Below are 19,537 nucleotides of genomic sequence, written 5' to 3'. Positions count from 1 at the left end.
TGCTCCACAATCACCCTCACCTATCATCTGGGGCTGGTACAATAGGCCAGAAGTGGCCGCAGTACAAGGAACTTAGTCCCACCCCACTAGCAATAAAAAAAACTACAGATATCTGTCGGTAAAATATCAACTTACACTCACGATCACTAGAGTGCAGGTCTTGCACAGGTAGGAGAAACATGGGGACAGAAGTAGGGGCGTGGGCTCAGAAAAACCTGCTTGAGCCGGAAGATGACGTGTTGTACAGGCACGTGGAGCCAAACTCTTGTATGAAGAGGTTATTTCCAATTTAAACAAAAAAACAAAATGAAGCTGAAAACCAAACCTTCTGTCATTGGTATCCCAGAGGGAACTCAATATGCAATTTATACACTGGACGCGTTTTACCATATTTATTGATGCCCCATGCGTCAAAGTGTCTCTACCCAATTCCTGGTATGTCGTTACAACCATAACCAAAGGTTTTCCTCTAGAGATACAAAATTAGTTTTAAATGTCGAGGTTACCCCTTCTATTTCGCGTGTTACGAAGGGCAGAAAGGATAACTATACTGAGTCTTTCCGATTCAACCAAAAAAACGACGGGAGAGTATGTTAAAATAGGTCACGACCATATCTTTCCATACTTTTCCCAAACGGTACCTGCAATCCGATGCTGCGAACTTAATTAAGTGAAAAGGTGCAGTTAAATACGCCAAGAATCAATAAATGAACACACAAATCTAAACAGCAAACAGAAAGATTTGCATTTCTTAATGACACCACTGAACGAGACAGGGAAGAATATCTTATTATCCATTTATAAGGCCATGTCACTATCAAGTTTACTGTCCGAAAGTAAAACTCGGGGCATTCTCTAAACGTAATATTAAGTGACTAAAGGTAAAAACGGTAGAGGCCTTGCGGCGAGCTCTATCACCCGCCCAAGGAGTCCTACCGAATGTGTAAGATCTAGAAAACCCGAAGTGAACGGAGAAGTTCATGGAGGTAGGCCTAGGCCCTCTGGGGCTGTAGTGCCAAGGAAAAAAAAAGGTAAAAACAGTTTTGTTTCTCTCCTCTTGCTCCCACTTTGGAGCATTGGGCTGATTTCTCAGTTTCATGATCATTTTACAGACGGTAGAACTCCTTGGACGGGTGATCAGCTCGTCACAAGGCCTCTACCTAAACACACATATATATATATAAACGCATATACACCCCAAACATCCATGTCTTATGTGGGATTCGAACCCACGGTCCGGCTGCAGAGCGAGCGAAGACAGTACATGCCTTAGACCGCTCGGTTTAAAAACAGTTACTGGACCTCAACAAAATGTGCAATGACAGACTATCAAAACTTGCTCTTCACCAAGTACCAAAAAGGCAGACTGGCTATGAAGCCGGAACAGGCGTAAAATATAAAATATTCTCAGACGTATTTTGATAGTAATGTCTGTAGCTGGTGAGGTACCATATGAATATAATTGTAAAAATAAATTCGAAATAATGTGACTGTCACTCAGTGGTCCGTTTCCTGTCGCTAATGTTATGTAATGTTAATCGACCTTAATCGACTGAAAGCAGAACATAAAAGTTCACGTTACAGTGCCACTGGCTACCAGGGGAAGAACCGTTCTTCATCTAGGTTAGGGTTGTACCTGTGCTTAACTAAGCCCTACGCCTCGAAGACGTATAGGACAGTGGATGTTCTCTTGACCTAGGCACTAGATGGAGGTGAGCGGTTAGCTTCATGCCCCGGACGCTTTACCCCCGGGGAAGAGTCCACAATATTCATTTGACAGGAGGCTGGTGCGCCCCGGAACCTGTCTGGAAGACTTGAAGAAAGGAAAAATCTTACCCCTACCGGGACTCGAACTTTGTCCCCCAGTCTCTATACCGACTGTAAATTATGTAAAATTTCAGGGGATATCAGATTCATCTTCTAAATGAATCTTTACTCAATAATAGGAAACTTAAAATTTGGTGCAATGCAGAAAAACAAACATTACATAATTCCTTTCATTAAATTCCAGTTCTAACAACAGGGTGTGACACATCTTCCTGTTCTTAAGTCAATAATGCCGCACGATGAATACCAATACCATCATTTTCTATACTGAATCGTTGCCTGGCAACATACAGCAGTTGACATATGCTATTTACCTACGGGGTCTTAGCAACCACCAGAGAGAACGAAAAGATTCGCAGAGAGGGAAACGACATTTTTACATTATATCGATTTACAAATGTTCTTATAACTCTCTTTTGATCTCCATCAACTATGATCATTAATGAGTTTTACACAAGCAGACGCTGTCGCTTAAGGTCTGGATCTAAATACATTCAAGAGAGAAAACGTCAACATTTCTTCCATAAATTAGCAACGCCGGAAAATCTTAAGTATGCGTTCTACTTTTATATACATCAAATGGGGCCGTTCAAACATCCCAAGAGCCGCCATGAAATTCATCTGTTGCGGCGTGCAGACTTTAATGTTAAACGTTAAATCGCGGAAGTGAAGTGAAGTGAAGTGAAAGTTATAGTTATATCTAATAACACAACTTCCACCGTCAACGCAACTATAATTTATTAACTTATTTTCCACTACGTGTTTCGACCCTTATAGTGTCATTCTCAGGTATTGTAATTTATGCGTTTTCATTAATAAACTGTAAAGCGTGTATTACCATATTTACATAAATAGGCTTAACATGACTACTTTCTATGTAAATTTATATTCTAACTACTAGGTGTTGATTTAAATACAAGATATATATACTGAAAGTTAAAAATTAAAAATTAATTCCCTTAATAAGTTAATAAATTACAGTTGTGTTGGCGGTGAAATTTGTATTATTAGTTATACTCACGCAACACGATACAAACATTAAAAATAAACGAAAATAAATACACTAATACGCCCACTTTCTATTTTATATTTGTAAAGCCCCTATTCCACTTCCCTTTACTACATTAACGAACAGCTTTGTTCACCACGGATCGTTTTTTTGGGGACCTCTGATCTATTTCGGTACTGGATTTCATATGATTTGACACCTTCGGATTAGGCCTCGCCAGATCAGCTCAGCGAAGCAGATCAATACACTCCCACGTGAAATGGAACAAAAAAAGTAGCACGCGATGATAGTCTGTTACAGCCCACAACTCCAGGTATAATCAAAATGTGTGTGCGTTTACATCCAAAGCCTGGCCGCGCCATAGCTCAAGCGGTTAGTCGCTGGTTCCCCACCGCGGCGGCCCGGGTTCGATCCCGGGGTCTGGTCAAATGTGATTTGTGGTGGACAAAGTGGCGCTGGGGCAGGTTTTCTCAGAGTACTTCGGTTTCCCCTGCCAATCTTCATTCCACCAAATTCTCCATCATCATAATCACCCGGGGCAGGCTACAATAGGCCAATCAGTGGCCGCCGTGCCGAGTGGACCCAGGTGAACTCCATACCCAATAAGCGAATACATCCAAAAACTCAAGTACACTACCGATTAACTTTATAATTGTTAAACGCGAGATATCTCAAACACCAATATACTGTCATGTGTCCGGGGTTCCGTGACTAATATTAATGGGTTCTGGATTGGATGATTGGATTTATTGGCATTTCTTTACAATTACAGCCAATTATAAGAGTTCACAATCAATGACTGTCTAGGACTCGCTCCATTCCTTACAGGATCAAGAGTGTACTCCCTTTTACTGTGACTGACTTGGTTCTGATTTACAAGTCGGTCACTTCTTCAGCTTCCGCTGTCTGAACTCTCATACGAATGCCGAATGACTGAGCTCTGTCTCGAATGAATCACTCCTCTTGTAACTTCGAGGCGAACTGAATAGAGACCACCATCTCAAAACAGTTTATCTGTCACTGCGGCTACTCGTTACAGCGGGAACGCGCTTATTGAACTGTTGTCTAGCAATGGAATATTCCGGCTTTCAGGCGCCATGTCACATTCGTTGTCACGGATACGTGTTTTAGTGAGCCGTTGTCTAGCAATGGAATATTTCGGCTTTCAGGCGCCATGTCAAATTCGTTGTCACGGATATGTGTTTTGGTGAGCCGTTGTCTAGCAACAGACTATTCCGGTTTTCAGGCGTCATGTCACAATATTCAACTTCCACTGACATCAAATATTTCTGAACAAAAGTGCGTGGTTAAAGTGGGTATACGCTTTCCATTATAAGAGTCCTAAAAGTCCGGCAAGAAGAGCGCCGAAGGGGTTCCTGATTTCTATTTGTTCTGGTCGGATGAGCCCGAACTATGCCACATAGACTTGATACCGACAGGGTCGTTATGTAACAAACGTAAACGTATTCTCCGACCACAGGAAGTTCCTTATTCGGCTTATTTCGTAAGTTTATATACATGGTGTTCCAGGGCTGCCGATAAGCGAACTTGGGCAATACGTATCGGCTCGACTTGTAAGGAGAGGCGTCCGATTGTAACCGAATGCGCGTTCGGTATCCAGCCACGGTTCACAGGATGCACAACATTATAGCTCATAATCTCCCGTTATTTTTTTTAATTTAAGTGCAATAATGAGTAAACATTTACACTTTTTTTTTGCGTAGGAGTCGGTATAGTGAAGGGCTGGCTGGCTCGGGTTACATTCCCGACAGTGCAAGATTTTCTATTCTCCACAGCGTCCAGACCGACTCTGGGGCCAAACACAGTTAAGTTTCAGAACTACAATAACAACAAATTTTATCGTAACGTTGTCTAAGATGGTTCGATTGAAACAGAATGACTACTTGTCTTTAAGCAATAGAAGCTATCACAACTAAAGATAAGCTGCTTTCCCACTGCTCCTAATTTCGTCTGTATATGGAATATGAGATAATGATTAATAATAATACATACAATTAAATTCTAAGTAAAGATTAATTTATATTCTATAAAAATTAATATTTAATAAGAATTTCTCTCCCAGGGAGTAACCGCCGCAGGCGCGTGTGGCTGACCTCACCGACATCTTTGAGCCGACTGTCTAGAGAAAATGTGGGAGCCTCGACGTCTCACAACCCTTTGCGCCTCCACGTCCTGTTACAGGGATAGCTTTACATTGTCGATATAGCGACTGTCTACGGGCTGAACGACCAAGGGGTCGGTGTTCGAGTCACGGTAGGGTCAATAAGTTTCTCTTCTCCACATCGTCCATACCGGCACTGGGACCCAGCCAGGGCTCTTTGCCTGCGGGTATAGCTGCAGGTGCGTGAAGCTGACCAATCACCTCCAACTAGTGCCGAGGTCAAGAAAATATGGATGTATACATCCACTCCCCCATATGCCTTAATACAGGTAAAACTCTTGTCTTCATTACACTGAGGGGCGATTCAGTCCGGGAGAAGGTCGGATCTACCATGGATTATACACGAATCTCTCACTTGCACTCCGTGTCTAATAATATGCAATATTTAAATAACTCACCTCATTAGGGTCATCCACTACCATCTCTTCTGTGCTAACAGCCTGTAAGCAAAGAAAAAGAGAAATCAGGCAAGCCAAAATGTATAAACATTCAAATGAACGCAGCTGACACAAGTTAATTGCATCTATTAAAATGCTAATATAGCAGAGGTCTCTGGAATTGGTTATCACTTACTGTATCATTAAAAGCTTCCACTTAACACCGATCGTTAAAAAAAATAGCAGTAAGTAATCCCTTCTGCCTATCTCTCGCCAACATTATTCGAATCAGCAAGTAAAGCTCTGGATGAAAGAAAACCTCAGTCAAGATGACCAGATTCCAAGACAACTTCCCGACTACGAACGAGTGTTGATGATTCGACCGCCATTTTAAGATGATCCTGATCAAATGCAAATGGACGAAGAGAAACCATGGAGAGAGACTACGTCACAATTACGTTCTGTTTCTTCAGAATCTGCTTCTCGAGTAAGATTAACACAGAGTACTCGTACGGTATGTATTTACCTCCTTTTTCCAAGACCTGCAGCAGGCACCGCTTTATAGAATTACTCAAGATCCTTAAAGCTTTGAAATTCTGTCTGTGCTGCTGTTGTCACGGTTTCAGTCGTTTCCTACACACTAAGCCAAGGCAGCAGGTTCTTCGGCTCACGAGGGTGTACAGCACAAACGGTTTCTAATGAGACTCCTGCTGTAAACAAGCTCCTCGTGCCGTTTGCTGGGTTAAAGGCGCAAACCCAACCAGGACCGAGGTCGTGCTAGCGTACCAGCAAAACTGACAGGCTGTCCCACACCTCTGGGGAGGTGATGGATACATTACGTTGCGTGGGCGGTACTCTTATCGATGGATTAAAGCGGGAGTACAGTGCGGTCGCATTTTATGCAAATCTGAAATAATTAGATATGCGCGAAGTTTGAAATAATACGAATCTCAAAGGATAATAAAATCGGCAAGGATCACGAATGTGTTTCAAAACTTGCCTTGAATTATACGAGGTCTTCAGGAACGCACCCTCGCATAAAATGCGACCCTTCTGTACTGGATTAAGAAGCTGTATAGTTTCATTCAGACTTCCGCATATTGCATACGAATTTCTACCTCGCGTTATGAATCAGGTGTTAAACCGTGGATGACATGGGCCCCAAAACTCTATCAGGCTCATTTAAGACAGTCAGTAATGCTACTCTCACGATTCTGGGAGTTTATGTGACGTATAAAACGGGATTTTGAATGGATTATTAGATTTATTGACACCTTATTCCCATTACTCGGGACTACAGGCAATACAGCGCTATCGCTGATCTACACATTTTACATTTCGTTGTGCGCGCGCGCACACACATCCGTGGAGATCTGTTGCGCTGATAACGCGACACCCTCTATCCGCTAAAGTTGGCACTAACTTCGCAGAGAAGCGGCGGTCGCTCGATCGGTATAGGTCGCTTGCGGACTAAAACCACGGAGGTTTTTTTTTCAGTACTACGCAGCCAGATCGGTGAACTTGGGGATAGGAAGAAATGGGAGACATTTCTGCAATGAGTGAAAAAAGAACATGCATTACGAAAGATTACAGAGCAAAGTCTCCTGTCACTGTTTACCCTGAAGTATGACAATGAAGAAGTGGGAACACGTTCCGAGATCTCCTTCCTTGGAGAATTCAAGAAATAGTAATACACGTAACTTATCTCGTATTACAATTACGCGCAAAATTCCAAAAAGAAAGAAGATACGCTGGGTAACAAGCGTGCAAGTGTGCCACATTCCACTGAGAAGAAATATTAGACTGCTGTAATGAAAATATGCTTGTCACTTTACACTAACTGCAGAACGCTTGGCTTCGGTGACTCAGACAGTAACAGACTACGAAAGGTGTATGCGGTCAGGCGAGGAAACTTGAAACTTGCATCCATAACAAAGCGCTCATAACTATAATTATCCAGTGAACTATAATTTCTTGGTTATATACCGACGATTTTGAACTATACCGGTTATGTAACGTCGAAAGGTAGGACGAATGCGAACGGCGAACTGGTGGCGATGTGGAACACAGCCGTCGTCAACTATTTCAAATCACTACGTAAACATTTCGGGGCATGAGGTAGCGTAGTTGGTTGAAGCACTATGATACAAACCGGAAGGTCGCGGGATCGATTCCCGATCAGGTTAATGGATTTTCAATTGACCTAATTATTCCAGCCGCATTATGGCCCTGGGTTCGACTCAGCCTCTAACAAAAATGAGTACCAGGAATCTCTCTGGGAAGTAAATGGCGTCCGGCGCGTAAGGACAACAACCTCACCGCCATCTGTTAGCCGACTGTGTAGACAATGTGGGAGCCTCGACGTCTCACAACCCTATGAGTCTCCACGGCCTGTAACAGGGATAGCTTTACGTTTCTGCCTTTTATATAAACATTTCACTGGAAGAGCTGAGTAAAACTACGAAAATTCTGAATCGGGAAAAAGTCCCCGGGACCGGATTCGAATCTTGTAACTTCAAAATTAGACGTACTAAGCAGCCTATCACGACAGTCCTTTCCCTTGTTATTTGATTATTTAATAACGCTTGTACTCAAGTTGCGATCAAAGTGGCCGTGCGGTCTGAGGCATGAACTGTCTTTACCCGCTCGAACGTTGGGGTTGTGGGTTCGAATCCCTCTCGAGGCATATATGTCTGCGTGCGTTTATTGTTTGTGCTGTTCTGTGTACAGGTAGCGGCCTTNGATTTTGGACGGTTACGGAGTTATGACCGTTTTTTCATTCCCGTACACGCCCTTGTGTGAACCGCGTCTGTCAGCTGGCGGGTCGCTATTTTTAGCCAGCTACAGATAGAGCGTTCTCGTTATCTCGACACTTGAGAGCTACCTAAGGTGTGGTGGGTTGGTATGTCCGGTGCTGTTCACAACCGAGCGGCAGCCTGTGTTGCGGCCGGCGGTGGCATTTTCGAAAATCAGCTTTAAGCACCAGTAAATTCAAATTAAAGGTAATTTCACGAAGTTAACTTTACATTCATACTTTAAATGTATCGTGTATTATGCTGGTTTATTATTTTGTTCCGTTTATTGTCAGTAATCGTTACCTTCTATTCTGAGTTTAAAACGGTCATAACTCCGTAACAGTCCAAAATCGGACACATGTTTATATGAACTTTTTTGATCACAAAGACCTAGGAAATCACCTCCTGTAGTTATGCCCTAAAGTCGTGAAGCACCCTGTATAGAGTAGACCTGTAAGATAAACGTACATAAATTGAAAAGGACGGGGAAACAAAAAGCCCTGCTCTCATTCAAGGAAAAATATCACGATTTGCCTAGAGGAATCGAGGGAAACCAAGAGGATCCTCAATCAGTACAAATGATCTACGGGTCCAGATTCGAACGTGACATCATTCGAATAAGAAGGGTTAACTCTCGCAGATGGTTAGTGCTGTGTTTGGTTTATGTACCTCACCTTGGAGCTGGCATACGTGTCCGGAGACAGGGACTAGCTATCGATTGGGCCCAACTGAGTAGGTTTTACCTGAAGACAGAGACAGAATCCAGTCTCCGAAACGTTGTTTTGAAAAATAAACAGGCCGGTTTTTAGACAAAGACAAGGCCAATCAGTGGCCGTCGTGCCGAGTGGACCCAGCTGGACTCAACCCCCCACTAAGCGAATAAAAAAATATAGACAAAGACAAAACGATGGAAAATGTCCAAAAACATAATAATTTGTACGTATTTATTTTTATTGTTAAGGAAAATGCTATAAAGGCGGCCACGCTAAACCGTATCTTCTATGATAATTACTGTTACTGTTAGACACTCCAACAAATTAATTTACTTAAGAGCGTGAGTTCTGTCGCAGCAGCACTGATGACCGCAGAGGCAGATGACAGGGTCATGTTGAAGAAGAGGGATTGGTACTACTGAGAAATAAATCATTCCGAACATCCCAACATCGTCGTGGCCTGTCATCTGAACAATCTTCGGGTAGGCAGAGAGACAGTTGGGAAAATGGAAGTTTGGTGATGGATTACATATTTTTCCGAAACATTAACATCCAAATCTGATTAGGTCCTTCTTCCCTCAGTATTGGCGACAATCGTACTACGGACTGGCTCCAAATATTCGCATAATCCTCGCCTGGCGGACCTCATATGTTACCATAATATATGCACCACACTGCAATTATCTATTTTCAATTATTAAGACATCTTAATGCTGGTAACCTTGAAACCTACAAATGAAATAGCGTTAAGCTTTAGATTTTAAGATTCAACGGCTGCAGGTAGATTTAGCAGGAACAGCATAGTCAGTATAACGACTGGCTAGGAGCTGGACGACCGAGGGGTAGGAGTTCGAGTCCCGGTAAGGTCAATAATTCTCTCTTCTCCACGTCGTCCAGACCGGCTTTGGGGCTCACCCTGCTTCATATCCAATGGATACCGGGGGTTCTTTCCCCGGGGTAAAGCGACCGGGGCGTGAAGCTGACCACTCACCTTCAACTAGTGTCGAGGTCAAGAAAATGTGGTTCTATATATCATGCCTTCATGGACCAGTGCTTATTAGTTAAGCCCAGGGACAACTTTACCTTTTACGGTTCTAAGTATATCGTATTTACGCATGTATAGGCCGCGTGCGTGTATAGGCCGCAGCACAATTTTCAGACAGAAATTATAGAAAAAATAATTTTCTTGGAATATTATTTCAGGAGTAGAACACCCTGTATTACTAATTATGAATATAATTTTTTTTTAAATGAAGTGTGATTTCGAATATTTCGAATATAAGCCGCACCCCAGTTTTCCTCTTGAATTTTTGTCAAAAAATGTGCGGCCTATACATGCGTAAATACGGTAATTTGTTTGGCTCCATAAATCTATCTGGTGTAAGCTGTATACTTTAAAGGAGGAATGTACTTTTGGCGCGTTATTGTTCCAATTTTTTTAAGTAATATTTTTCTGTTCCCCTTCTACAATATTTCATTTTCTTGACACATAAGCATGCTTTTATCACAAACACGTGCTCTGCCTGATTACAACTGAAACGATGTCGTGCTGAGGCGTGAAGGCCTTCACGATCGTGATATCCGGACTGCGACCTTCTGCGCTACGCACTGTGAAGTCTGCTACCTACCTCTGAAGTGCTGGTAGCCACCTACCGGACTACACGGTACCCCTAACCCAGAAGAACACAATCTGAAAACAGTATCATTATTTGTATCAAATCTACATACAGACTTTCGTTAAAATTTCACTCATTCATATCGTGACATGACGCCTGAAAGCCGGAATAGTTCACTGCTAGACAACGGCTCGGTAAACAGGTTCCCGCGGAAATGAACACGCATGTCACAAGAGGGGAAATTCCGTTTCTAAGCAACGGATCGGTAAACACGCCTTGTCTGAGACGGTATTTTCTATTCGGTCCATGCGAAGTGGTTACAGAGAGGTAGTTGGTTGGCGATCCAGTTCAGTTCAAGTCGGGTGAGTGAAGTAACGTGAGGATAATTCAGGTTGAGGCCGTTCAGTGGTGGAGCTCAGAGTTCAGTTGTAGAATGTTAATTAGCGGGTAACGGTGTGACCACGAAAGCTGATGAATTTCCACCGTTAACATTCATTACCAGGAAACGTCTAGTGAAACATTGCAGAGGAAGTCACTGTTGGGAGCTGTTACCTAGTAAAGACTAGTGAAAGCAGACTGAGAAGACGGCGTGGAGTGATTTAGAATGTGAAAATCAGGAAGAGTGTTATAGTTACTTCTAGTTACGACCTGTAAGTGGTCAATAAATCCATTCATCAAAGCAAACCTCGTCTATAGTCACCAATATCACGTGACAATATGGACAACCACCCCTGAGAAAATGCTGCCAGACAGAACATGGAACAAGGTAACAGTAGGTCTATGGCCTTATCCTCTCGAAGCGTACAAATACGGGTATTCAAATTAACAGGAGCTGTTCTCTCGAACGGTCTTCCTAAGAATATTCTTCGCATGTGTTGGGTACCTGAACGACCTACCTTCTAGACACAAATGCACAGAAAAAATTATCTGCTTCGGGAGTTATCTTGTGTGGACATTTAGAAACTGTTCTAAAGGTGTCAAACGGCAAGAGTGGACAATAATTTTCTATTCGTACATACGGGTCTGATGGGATTATTTCGAAGTAACTGTGGGCTGGAAACCATCATGACAAAATTTGTATAGTTAAGAAATTGTAAAATATTTATACAATAATCGCATTAGCTGAACATAATTTACAGACTTTACCTTTAATTTCCAGGCACAATAAACTAAAACAATAATGTCCTAGCATTTCTGTTATAAATATACAGAGACGGCTTAAATCGTGCTTGAAAACTTTCCTATGGTTCAGTCAGTTCGACCTATACTTCACTTCCATGTTCAGGCAGTAACTCGAACAAAGTACATTTTATCCATTTCGTCTAATTTTGTCATTAAAATATTGTCGCGTGTTTCCTAGGCAACGCGACAAGAAATTGTGTGGGTTGTCGGATTTGAGCGAATACTTATTGAACAGTCACTTTTACACTCACATTTACAATTATTCTCAACTTATAACGATATTACAATTACTTGCACCGCTGATCTCGGTGAAGTGTCTTCTGCTCTGCTCGGAACTCAACTGTCCTTAGCTCTCGGCGGATACGAACTAACTCCTGCCACATTCGGATAAGAACTCTCATGTATTGCACTCGGACTGAATAGGGAACACCTTGTCGAAGGGTTAATTTCGCCCGCTACTATGCAACTAACTCGGGAATACGTGTCTGCCTCAAATAACTCGTCTGTAACGGTGGAAACCCCACTGTTGACTTTCGTTTCCAGGGCAAGGATTGCTGGCCGTTGACCAGTCATGGACTTTCAGGCAGACGTCACGTTATTTTTCTCTACGCTGTGCATAAGAAATGAGAAATTAATAAACAACTGTATAATTAGTCGACTTTATCTGTATATCGCTGAGCGCGTCGGACTAAATTATTCACAACCCCGGTCTAAGGAATCTAACCTTTGTAAAACGTTTAAAGCCTCGCGTGATGATTTTGTAACCTCAGTGACGTAGGCTTCCAATCGATTGCACTTCCGCCCACTACTCTCCCCACTATTCTAATGCTGCCCGCATATGTGGTCTCTTCAAACCAAAAGACGATTCATTTCTAACACTTATTTCAGCTGTACAATTCGGCTCGTTTTTATCTTTACATGCCAGGGGTCAGGAGGTGCAAAGTGTCTGCATATATACACCAAAAAGCGGGGGTGGGATGTAGCACTGCGGTCAGGGCACACATAAACGCCTTCAGTTACATATACAGAGGTTATTCAGACGGGAAGAGTTCAGTTTCCATACTCCGTCTTTAAAAATAAGTTCATATTGATCTGTGCCCACGGTTTATAGCATTGGTGATATATTCGCATTGTGGCCCATTTAAATCGCTAAAACTATAAATATTCGAGCTATTTCAAGGAAATAACGGCTCCGGTCTAGAAAACCGAAAGTAACGGCCGTGGGGATTCGTTACGCTGACCACGAGACACCCTCTATCCGCTAAAGTTGGCACTAACTTCGGCGACAAGCGGCGGTCGCTTGGTCGGTATAGTTCGCTTGCAGACTAAAACCACGGAGTCTGTTTCGTTTGTTACAGGTGGAGTAATGTTAATGAGACGCTGCTTCTTTCGTCCTTAATGCTTGGATCACATCACAATCCGTAAATATCACGCTTTTAAATTATCTGTTAGTGAAACTTGCCGTGCAGTTCACACTGAAAGTCAAGCATGGCATGAGCTGGCTCCACGAACGGCGCGTTGCTAATCACATCTAAATTCACACTGAACTCGAATAATGGATTCAAATTTTGCGTTCCACAACACGCTCTGTGCTTTCTTATGTACGGAACATATTTTATTGATAGCGCAGTACACGTAATCCAAGCTGCTGTCCGTTAACTACAGTTGGGATGCGCGCGCAACTTGCGTCGGTGATTATAGTGATAGTACCGAAATTATCGTATCTGTTTTCATTCCTGAGTTGTGTTTGAATTCCCGGCATTCCTTTTTATAGACTTTGTATATACACTGTTTCACAGCTCAAATTTCTGAGGCTTCAGATTATATTGAAATCTCTGTATCTTTATACAAATGTTACAGACAAACAAAACAGACCCTCACCACACTACTGACATTACTGTTTTGGTGAGTTCGCAAACCTCAAAAGAACCTTTTAAATCTCGCTCCGTCCATCTGTAAGCATGAAAAAAAAAACTCCATCGCTGATTGGATTTCCATGAAATATGAAACTGGGAGGTTGTATTAAAATTTGTCACACATTCAAATTTTGGCTCAAATCGGACAAAAATAACGGGAACTTTACATGGGACACACGCATGCCCGTATTTCGAGTATAATCACTTGAATGTCTATCGCAGAGCGATAAATGTCTGGAACACAAAATTGTAGAGAAAATGAATCATGTATTTTTATCCAGTCACCTTACTGCTAACAAAAAAAATTAACCAAGAAATGCTACGCTATGCTTATATTTCTTAGCCTGTATATTTATTATCGATAAAGGTTTTCCGAACGCACGCGAAAATTGCCGAATAATCGCCAATCGTTTCCCAAACACATGCGAAGATCATGTTGACAATAACTGACTGAAGCATCATAACACCTGAATTTATATTTATATGTCTCTCTAATTTTTTTTAATCCTTGCGATTCGGTCAGACCTGAGTCCCTCGGTCCGCAAGGGGGGTGGGGGGCATTGCGTGGGCCACGGAGAGATGAGAATGGATCATTTATGCAAAGGCAATTTCAGGAGCAAACGATACACGTTCAGTGCCACCTTGTCAATCAAAAATCCATATGGACTGTCCAGGTGTTGAATCAGGACCCGTTACTGATAAAGTCTGGAGTCTAACCGCTTCAGTTGTTGCACAGCCAATTTATAAGTATACATACATGCATAAATATATATTTTATCAAAATACCGTATTCATATATATAATAAATATTATTTTGAGATTTCTTAGTATTTAAACTATGTAAGCTTATCAAAAACCCACTCAAGGCATGGATGTCTGTGTGTACGTTTATTCTGTTTGTGCTGCTCTGTGTGTAGGTAGCGGCCTTGTGACGGGCTGATCACTCGGCCAAGGAGTTCTACCGTCTGTGTAAAAGAGATTACGAAAACCAAGATGAGGGCAGGGCCCAACAAAGGGCTGTAGAGCCATTTCTGAATGAATGAATTAAGCTTTACAAAACAAGTACTCGAGAATACACAGTGATGTCCTTCATAATTCCTTCTGCCAAACTGTATACTTACTTCAAAGTCTTGTTTACTTTAGTGTGAAGAACTCTGGAATCATATCACGAAGCCACAGCTGAGGCAACATTCCAATTACAAAAATGCCGCTTGCCACTGTCACTGGTATAATTATCAGTGACATCGACAAGGAACTCAATTAGAGTCCTCTGTCACGGCACGTCATTAGCTAGCAAGACAGAGGCATAGCCATTAATTGCAATGAAATTTGTCGACCTAATTTAGAGCTACAAATTGGAATGTATCGATCTTTATTAAAGTGAACATCGCCACTGTCGTATTAAAATGGATATTCTGTATAATATTCGACTGAAACGTTGTTTGGGCCTTGGCCTACCTCCATGAAACTCTCCGTTTCACTTCAGTTTACTAGATTTTAGACATTCGGTAGGACTCCTTGGGCGCGTGATCAGCTCGTCGCAAGGTCTCTACCTGTAAACAAACACTAAACATCCATGCCCTGAGTGGGATTCGAACCCACGATCTAGGATTCAGAGCGAGCGAAGACAGTACATGCCTTAGACAGCTCGGCTACCGTGGCCGGCCCTTGAAAAGTTATTACTCCGACAAAATTCGTGATATTCACAGAGTGAAAGTTCGGCCGCACAGAGCGCTACGCTATGTTCGCTACGTACGCTGTGTACACTCTGCGACGCAGCTAACACAGGGTACGGAAGTCTGTGTGGCCAGTCACATTGGCAATAACAGGAGATAGCGTACGTAGCGCTCTGTGTGGCCGAACCTTAAGCATACGTTTCTATTTGAGACGCTTCTTAGTGTGTTGCCCTTCTAGAAAGCAAGGCTCACAAGATCAACACGTCTGCGTGTATGATTAAGTATTTCAATGAAGCTGAGTCGCTTTAGAGATGGCGAGAGTCGCTTTGGCCGTCAAAATACTGGCCGCCTCTTTGAAACCGAAGGTTCGTTAATGTGTTCATAAATTCACAGGTTTCATAGCACTGGACCCTCATCTTCCCTATGTAAGTTACATGCCCCGCCTGAATCATATTCCTTCTTATGCTTTCCTTAACGATATTTGGTAAAGTAAGCTGAAGTTGTCCCTGTGCTTAACTAATTAAGCACTACGCCACGAATGGGTATGGGGGAGTGGATGTATAGTTCCACATTTTCTTGACTCGGCACTAGCTGGAGCTTCACGCCCCGGCCGCTTTACACTCGGGGAAAGAGCCCCCCCCATACCCATTGGATAGGAGGGTGGGTGGACCCCAGAGCCGGTCTGGACGTGGAGAAGAGAAAATTATATATACCCCATCGGGACTCGAAATCCGAACCTTCGGTCGTCCAGCCCGTAGCCACTCGCTATACCGAATGCGCTATCCAGTTTCCCGAAATTATTACAAGTAACACAAACATATCAACAAATTTTGTATATGGCGTCATTTAATTAGTAAGTATGTAAAATTGCATTCCCGACAACTGTATGAAATGGTGACAGATACAAAGTTCTGAGACTCTAAACTGACGGGATATACACACAGAGAGATGCTCTTAATCAGGATTGCCATGAAAATGGGGAAAGAACTGATGCAATTATGATAGGCCTATACAGTGCGTCTGCACCCCGAACTTTTCGACGTATTCATGCGCACGTGAATGAGATGAGAACTATTCATATTGAGATATATGTTACATATTTGCTTGCAAGGCAATCAATGGAAAACAAAAGAGCGCCTATCTTCCATAGCGCATCAGTGAACAAGCTGAAAACGGCGACGTCTGGTCAGTACAACTGACCCATTAATAAATTCAACGCAGATTCTTTGAGGCAGTTTCTCGACTGCACCATTCAAACACTATTCGATGTCGAGTACAAAAACACCCACGAGAGAATCAAGACATTGAAAGCATTCCATTCTGAGAAGGAGATACAGGCATTCTGAGTATACCATTAAAAATCACTTTGCCCACAAACATTCCTAGGAGACAGAATTCTGCAATGAACTATTCCCTTTTCGTAGTACGGAATATCGACCTTCTTCTGTTCATTGACATAAAATTAAACACAACCCAAAGCTGACACGTTCTACTACAAATTATATTAATATAATGATATACGCCTTCAGTAACTGTGCTTTTCACTTTCATGGTCTTTCGTGGCTTAGAAAGAACAAGGACTGCTTCTGATGTTAGGGCGGGGGAGGGGGGGGTTGGATTACATTGATTCCCGATGACTGACTGAAGACAGCGATTTTATGGGGGAATATGTCATAACATGGATCCCAAATCACGATGCTGCTCGAGGTTCTTCACAAACACTTCACATGAAACATACAAACTATATATCTACCTGGTATTTCACATGTACGTAAAACTACGCTTCTCATCCTGCCTGAAAACGTACAGATGAGAAGTGGTCGTAACATGAAAATTGAGAAAATCACGTATCTCGTGCTCTTTACAAAATGTTATCAAAATATTAAAATCAAAGAATATGGGATGGATGAGAAATGTAGTTCGCATGGCTCAACTGAACATATATGCAAGTGTGAAGAGACCAAACCAGTTTGGTTAACTAGTAACNTTAAAAACTTGTCGGGGCTGGATGAAACAGGCTCAAAATAGGGCCCAATGGCGGGAAGATGTAAACACGATAATGAGGCTGGGAATGAAGCGCAGAAAAGTGTGATTAGAAGCATGTGAAAGCTATCAGAAAAGTCCAATGGCTATCTCAGAACGACCAAGCACCCTATCGGTTTAATAGAAAACATTTATGTATAACAGAGCAGAAAAGATAAGAGATCTTACTGAACCTCACAGCAAGAAGAAGTCTTTTTATTCTAATCGACCTGACTATGACAATCGTAATAACCTGGTAGTAACCGACAGGTATGCAGCATGTAATTATTTTGCTGACGAAAACAGGCAGATATGATGGGCACCTTTATCAAGAAATTTTGAAAGATTAGCGCATAGTTGGAACACTGAAGTTAAAGTTCTCGCTGGAATAGCAAGGCCAAAGGAACTTCAGAGGAGCAAGTGGTGTGTTCAGCGTAATATTAGATAAAGAATATTCATGTCAGGAACTAAGCTGTACGGTTGATCACATGGAAAATTTTTACATCGGTGTTTCTTGGGGTGCACTTTGGTCGTAAATAGGTTTTATATAATCTATAACCGTTGAAAATAATAGGCTTAAATCTTTTCTTTCGTCAGAGAGTTCTTTAACACACCAGCCAACAATTACCAACACTTCACAATTGGTGGACTGTCTACTTAACATATAGAATACGTTAAAAAAAGGAAGAAAATACTTTCACAGAATCTAGAACCCAGAACTGATACAGATATTCAAACCATTTTCAATCATCCTACATTACTGAACAATGTCGGAGGCGAAATAAAACAGGCTCAATACTTTATTACAAAAATTAATAACAATGCAAATAAAATTATTAATTTTTAGTTCAATATCGAGTAAGAAGAATTTATTTATAAGCCAAGTTAAAATATAATTACTTCAGAACTCCTGCCGTAGTGTTAGTCGGGGAAAATAAATGAAAGAGATCAGAAGTACATGTCTGTGATTACAGCACTGCATTTATTTCCAGGTCTGCATAAAATACATTTCCACCGAATGATCACAAACGCCACACCAATGAAAATCGAAACAGACTATGAATTACTTTATCAACACACAGGCAGCCGGTGACCTGAAAAGCATTGCTATATACCTATTAGGGATGATATTGATGATAACATATGATGTGCAAATCATATAGACTTAAGCACTGTACCATGCCAAGCATACATCCAAATGCCCGATCATGAGATAAGACACAGTAAACATTGCAACAAATAGTCGGCTTCACCGAATTGTCAATGTAATAAAGACTGGACTCTGATACTCAGCTCAGGGGTGACGAAAATAGAGGACTATGGCTTACTGATACAGTCAAATATTGTATATAATCGTACAAAGGCCGTGCCACAGCCCAGGCGGTTAGTCGCCGGCTCCCCACTGTGGCGTCCCGGGTTCGGGGTCATGTGTGATTTGTGGTAGAAACAGTGGCTCGGTACCTCGGTTTCCCCTGGCAATTCTCATTCCACCGACTGCTACACATTCATCATCATCAGGGGCTGGTACAGTATGCCAGTTAATTCGCTTGGTGGGAGGTCGAGTCCAGTTGGGTACACTCGACACGGCGGCCGCTGATTGGCCTATTGTAGCCTGGCCCGGGTGATTATGATGATGGAGAATTTGGTGGAATGAAGATTGGCAGGGGAAACCGAAGTACTCGGAGAAAACCTGCTCCAACGCCACTTTGTCCACCACAAATCCCACTTGACCAGAATCGGGATCTAACCCGGGCCGCCGTGGTGGGAAGCCAGCGACTAACCGCTTGGGCTATGGAGCGGCCTTAACGCGTTGTACAACAGAGCAATGAATTGGATTACAAATCCAAACATCAACTATACTGTCTAATCACGTGACAAGATTTTACAAACTTAATCTGGAATAACGGTACAAACAAAAATATGTTGGGCTCTAAACTGCGTGCGGGTATCTATCTATACTACACGTAGTTACATCGTGGTAACTCAGCCACTTTTGTCATTAAACAAAATACAAACGTAACGGGTACTACATAAGTAAAATTAAATTATGTAAGCCCAGAAGTAAGGCGCGCACTGTCTTCGCTCGCTCGGAAGCCGGGATCGTGGGTTCGAATCCCACTCAGGGCAGGAATGTTTGTGTGCGTTTTTCTGTGTTTGTCTACAGGTAGAGGCCTTGCGACGAGCTGATCACCCGCCCAAGGAGTCCTACCGTATGTGTAAGA

The 19,537-nt window shown here is 42.3% G+C and overlaps 1 protein-coding gene across 7 annotated transcripts in view; it reads right to left on the bottom strand.

Annotated features, from left to right (window-relative positions):
- Positions 1–19,537, bottom strand: part of LOC111865586 (ribosomal protein S6 kinase 2 beta) — a 324,642-nt gene that overhangs the window by 159,955 nt on the left and 145,150 nt on the right. For all 7 annotated transcript variants that reach the window (XR_002842993.2, XM_023853748.2, XM_023853747.2 and 4 more), the window contains one exon: positions 5,417–5,458. Coding sequence is in view for 6 of the 7 variants with exons in the window: in XM_023853748.2 (XP_023709516.1) it covers positions 5,417–5,458 (42 nt within the window). In the remaining variant the exon portion in view is untranslated. The remainder of the gene's footprint in view (positions 1–5,416; positions 5,459–19,537) is intronic.

Source organism: Cryptotermes secundus, unplaced genomic scaffold, assembly GCF_002891405.2.
Source record: "Cryptotermes secundus unplaced genomic scaffold, Csec_1.0 scaffold1137, whole genome shotgun sequence".
NCBI classification, from domain to species: domain Eukaryota; kingdom Metazoa; phylum Arthropoda; class Insecta; order Blattodea; family Kalotermitidae; genus Cryptotermes; species Cryptotermes secundus.
The sequence above is the reverse complement of the archived record's forward strand: the minus strand, read 5'-3'. Positions and strand labels throughout refer to the sequence as shown.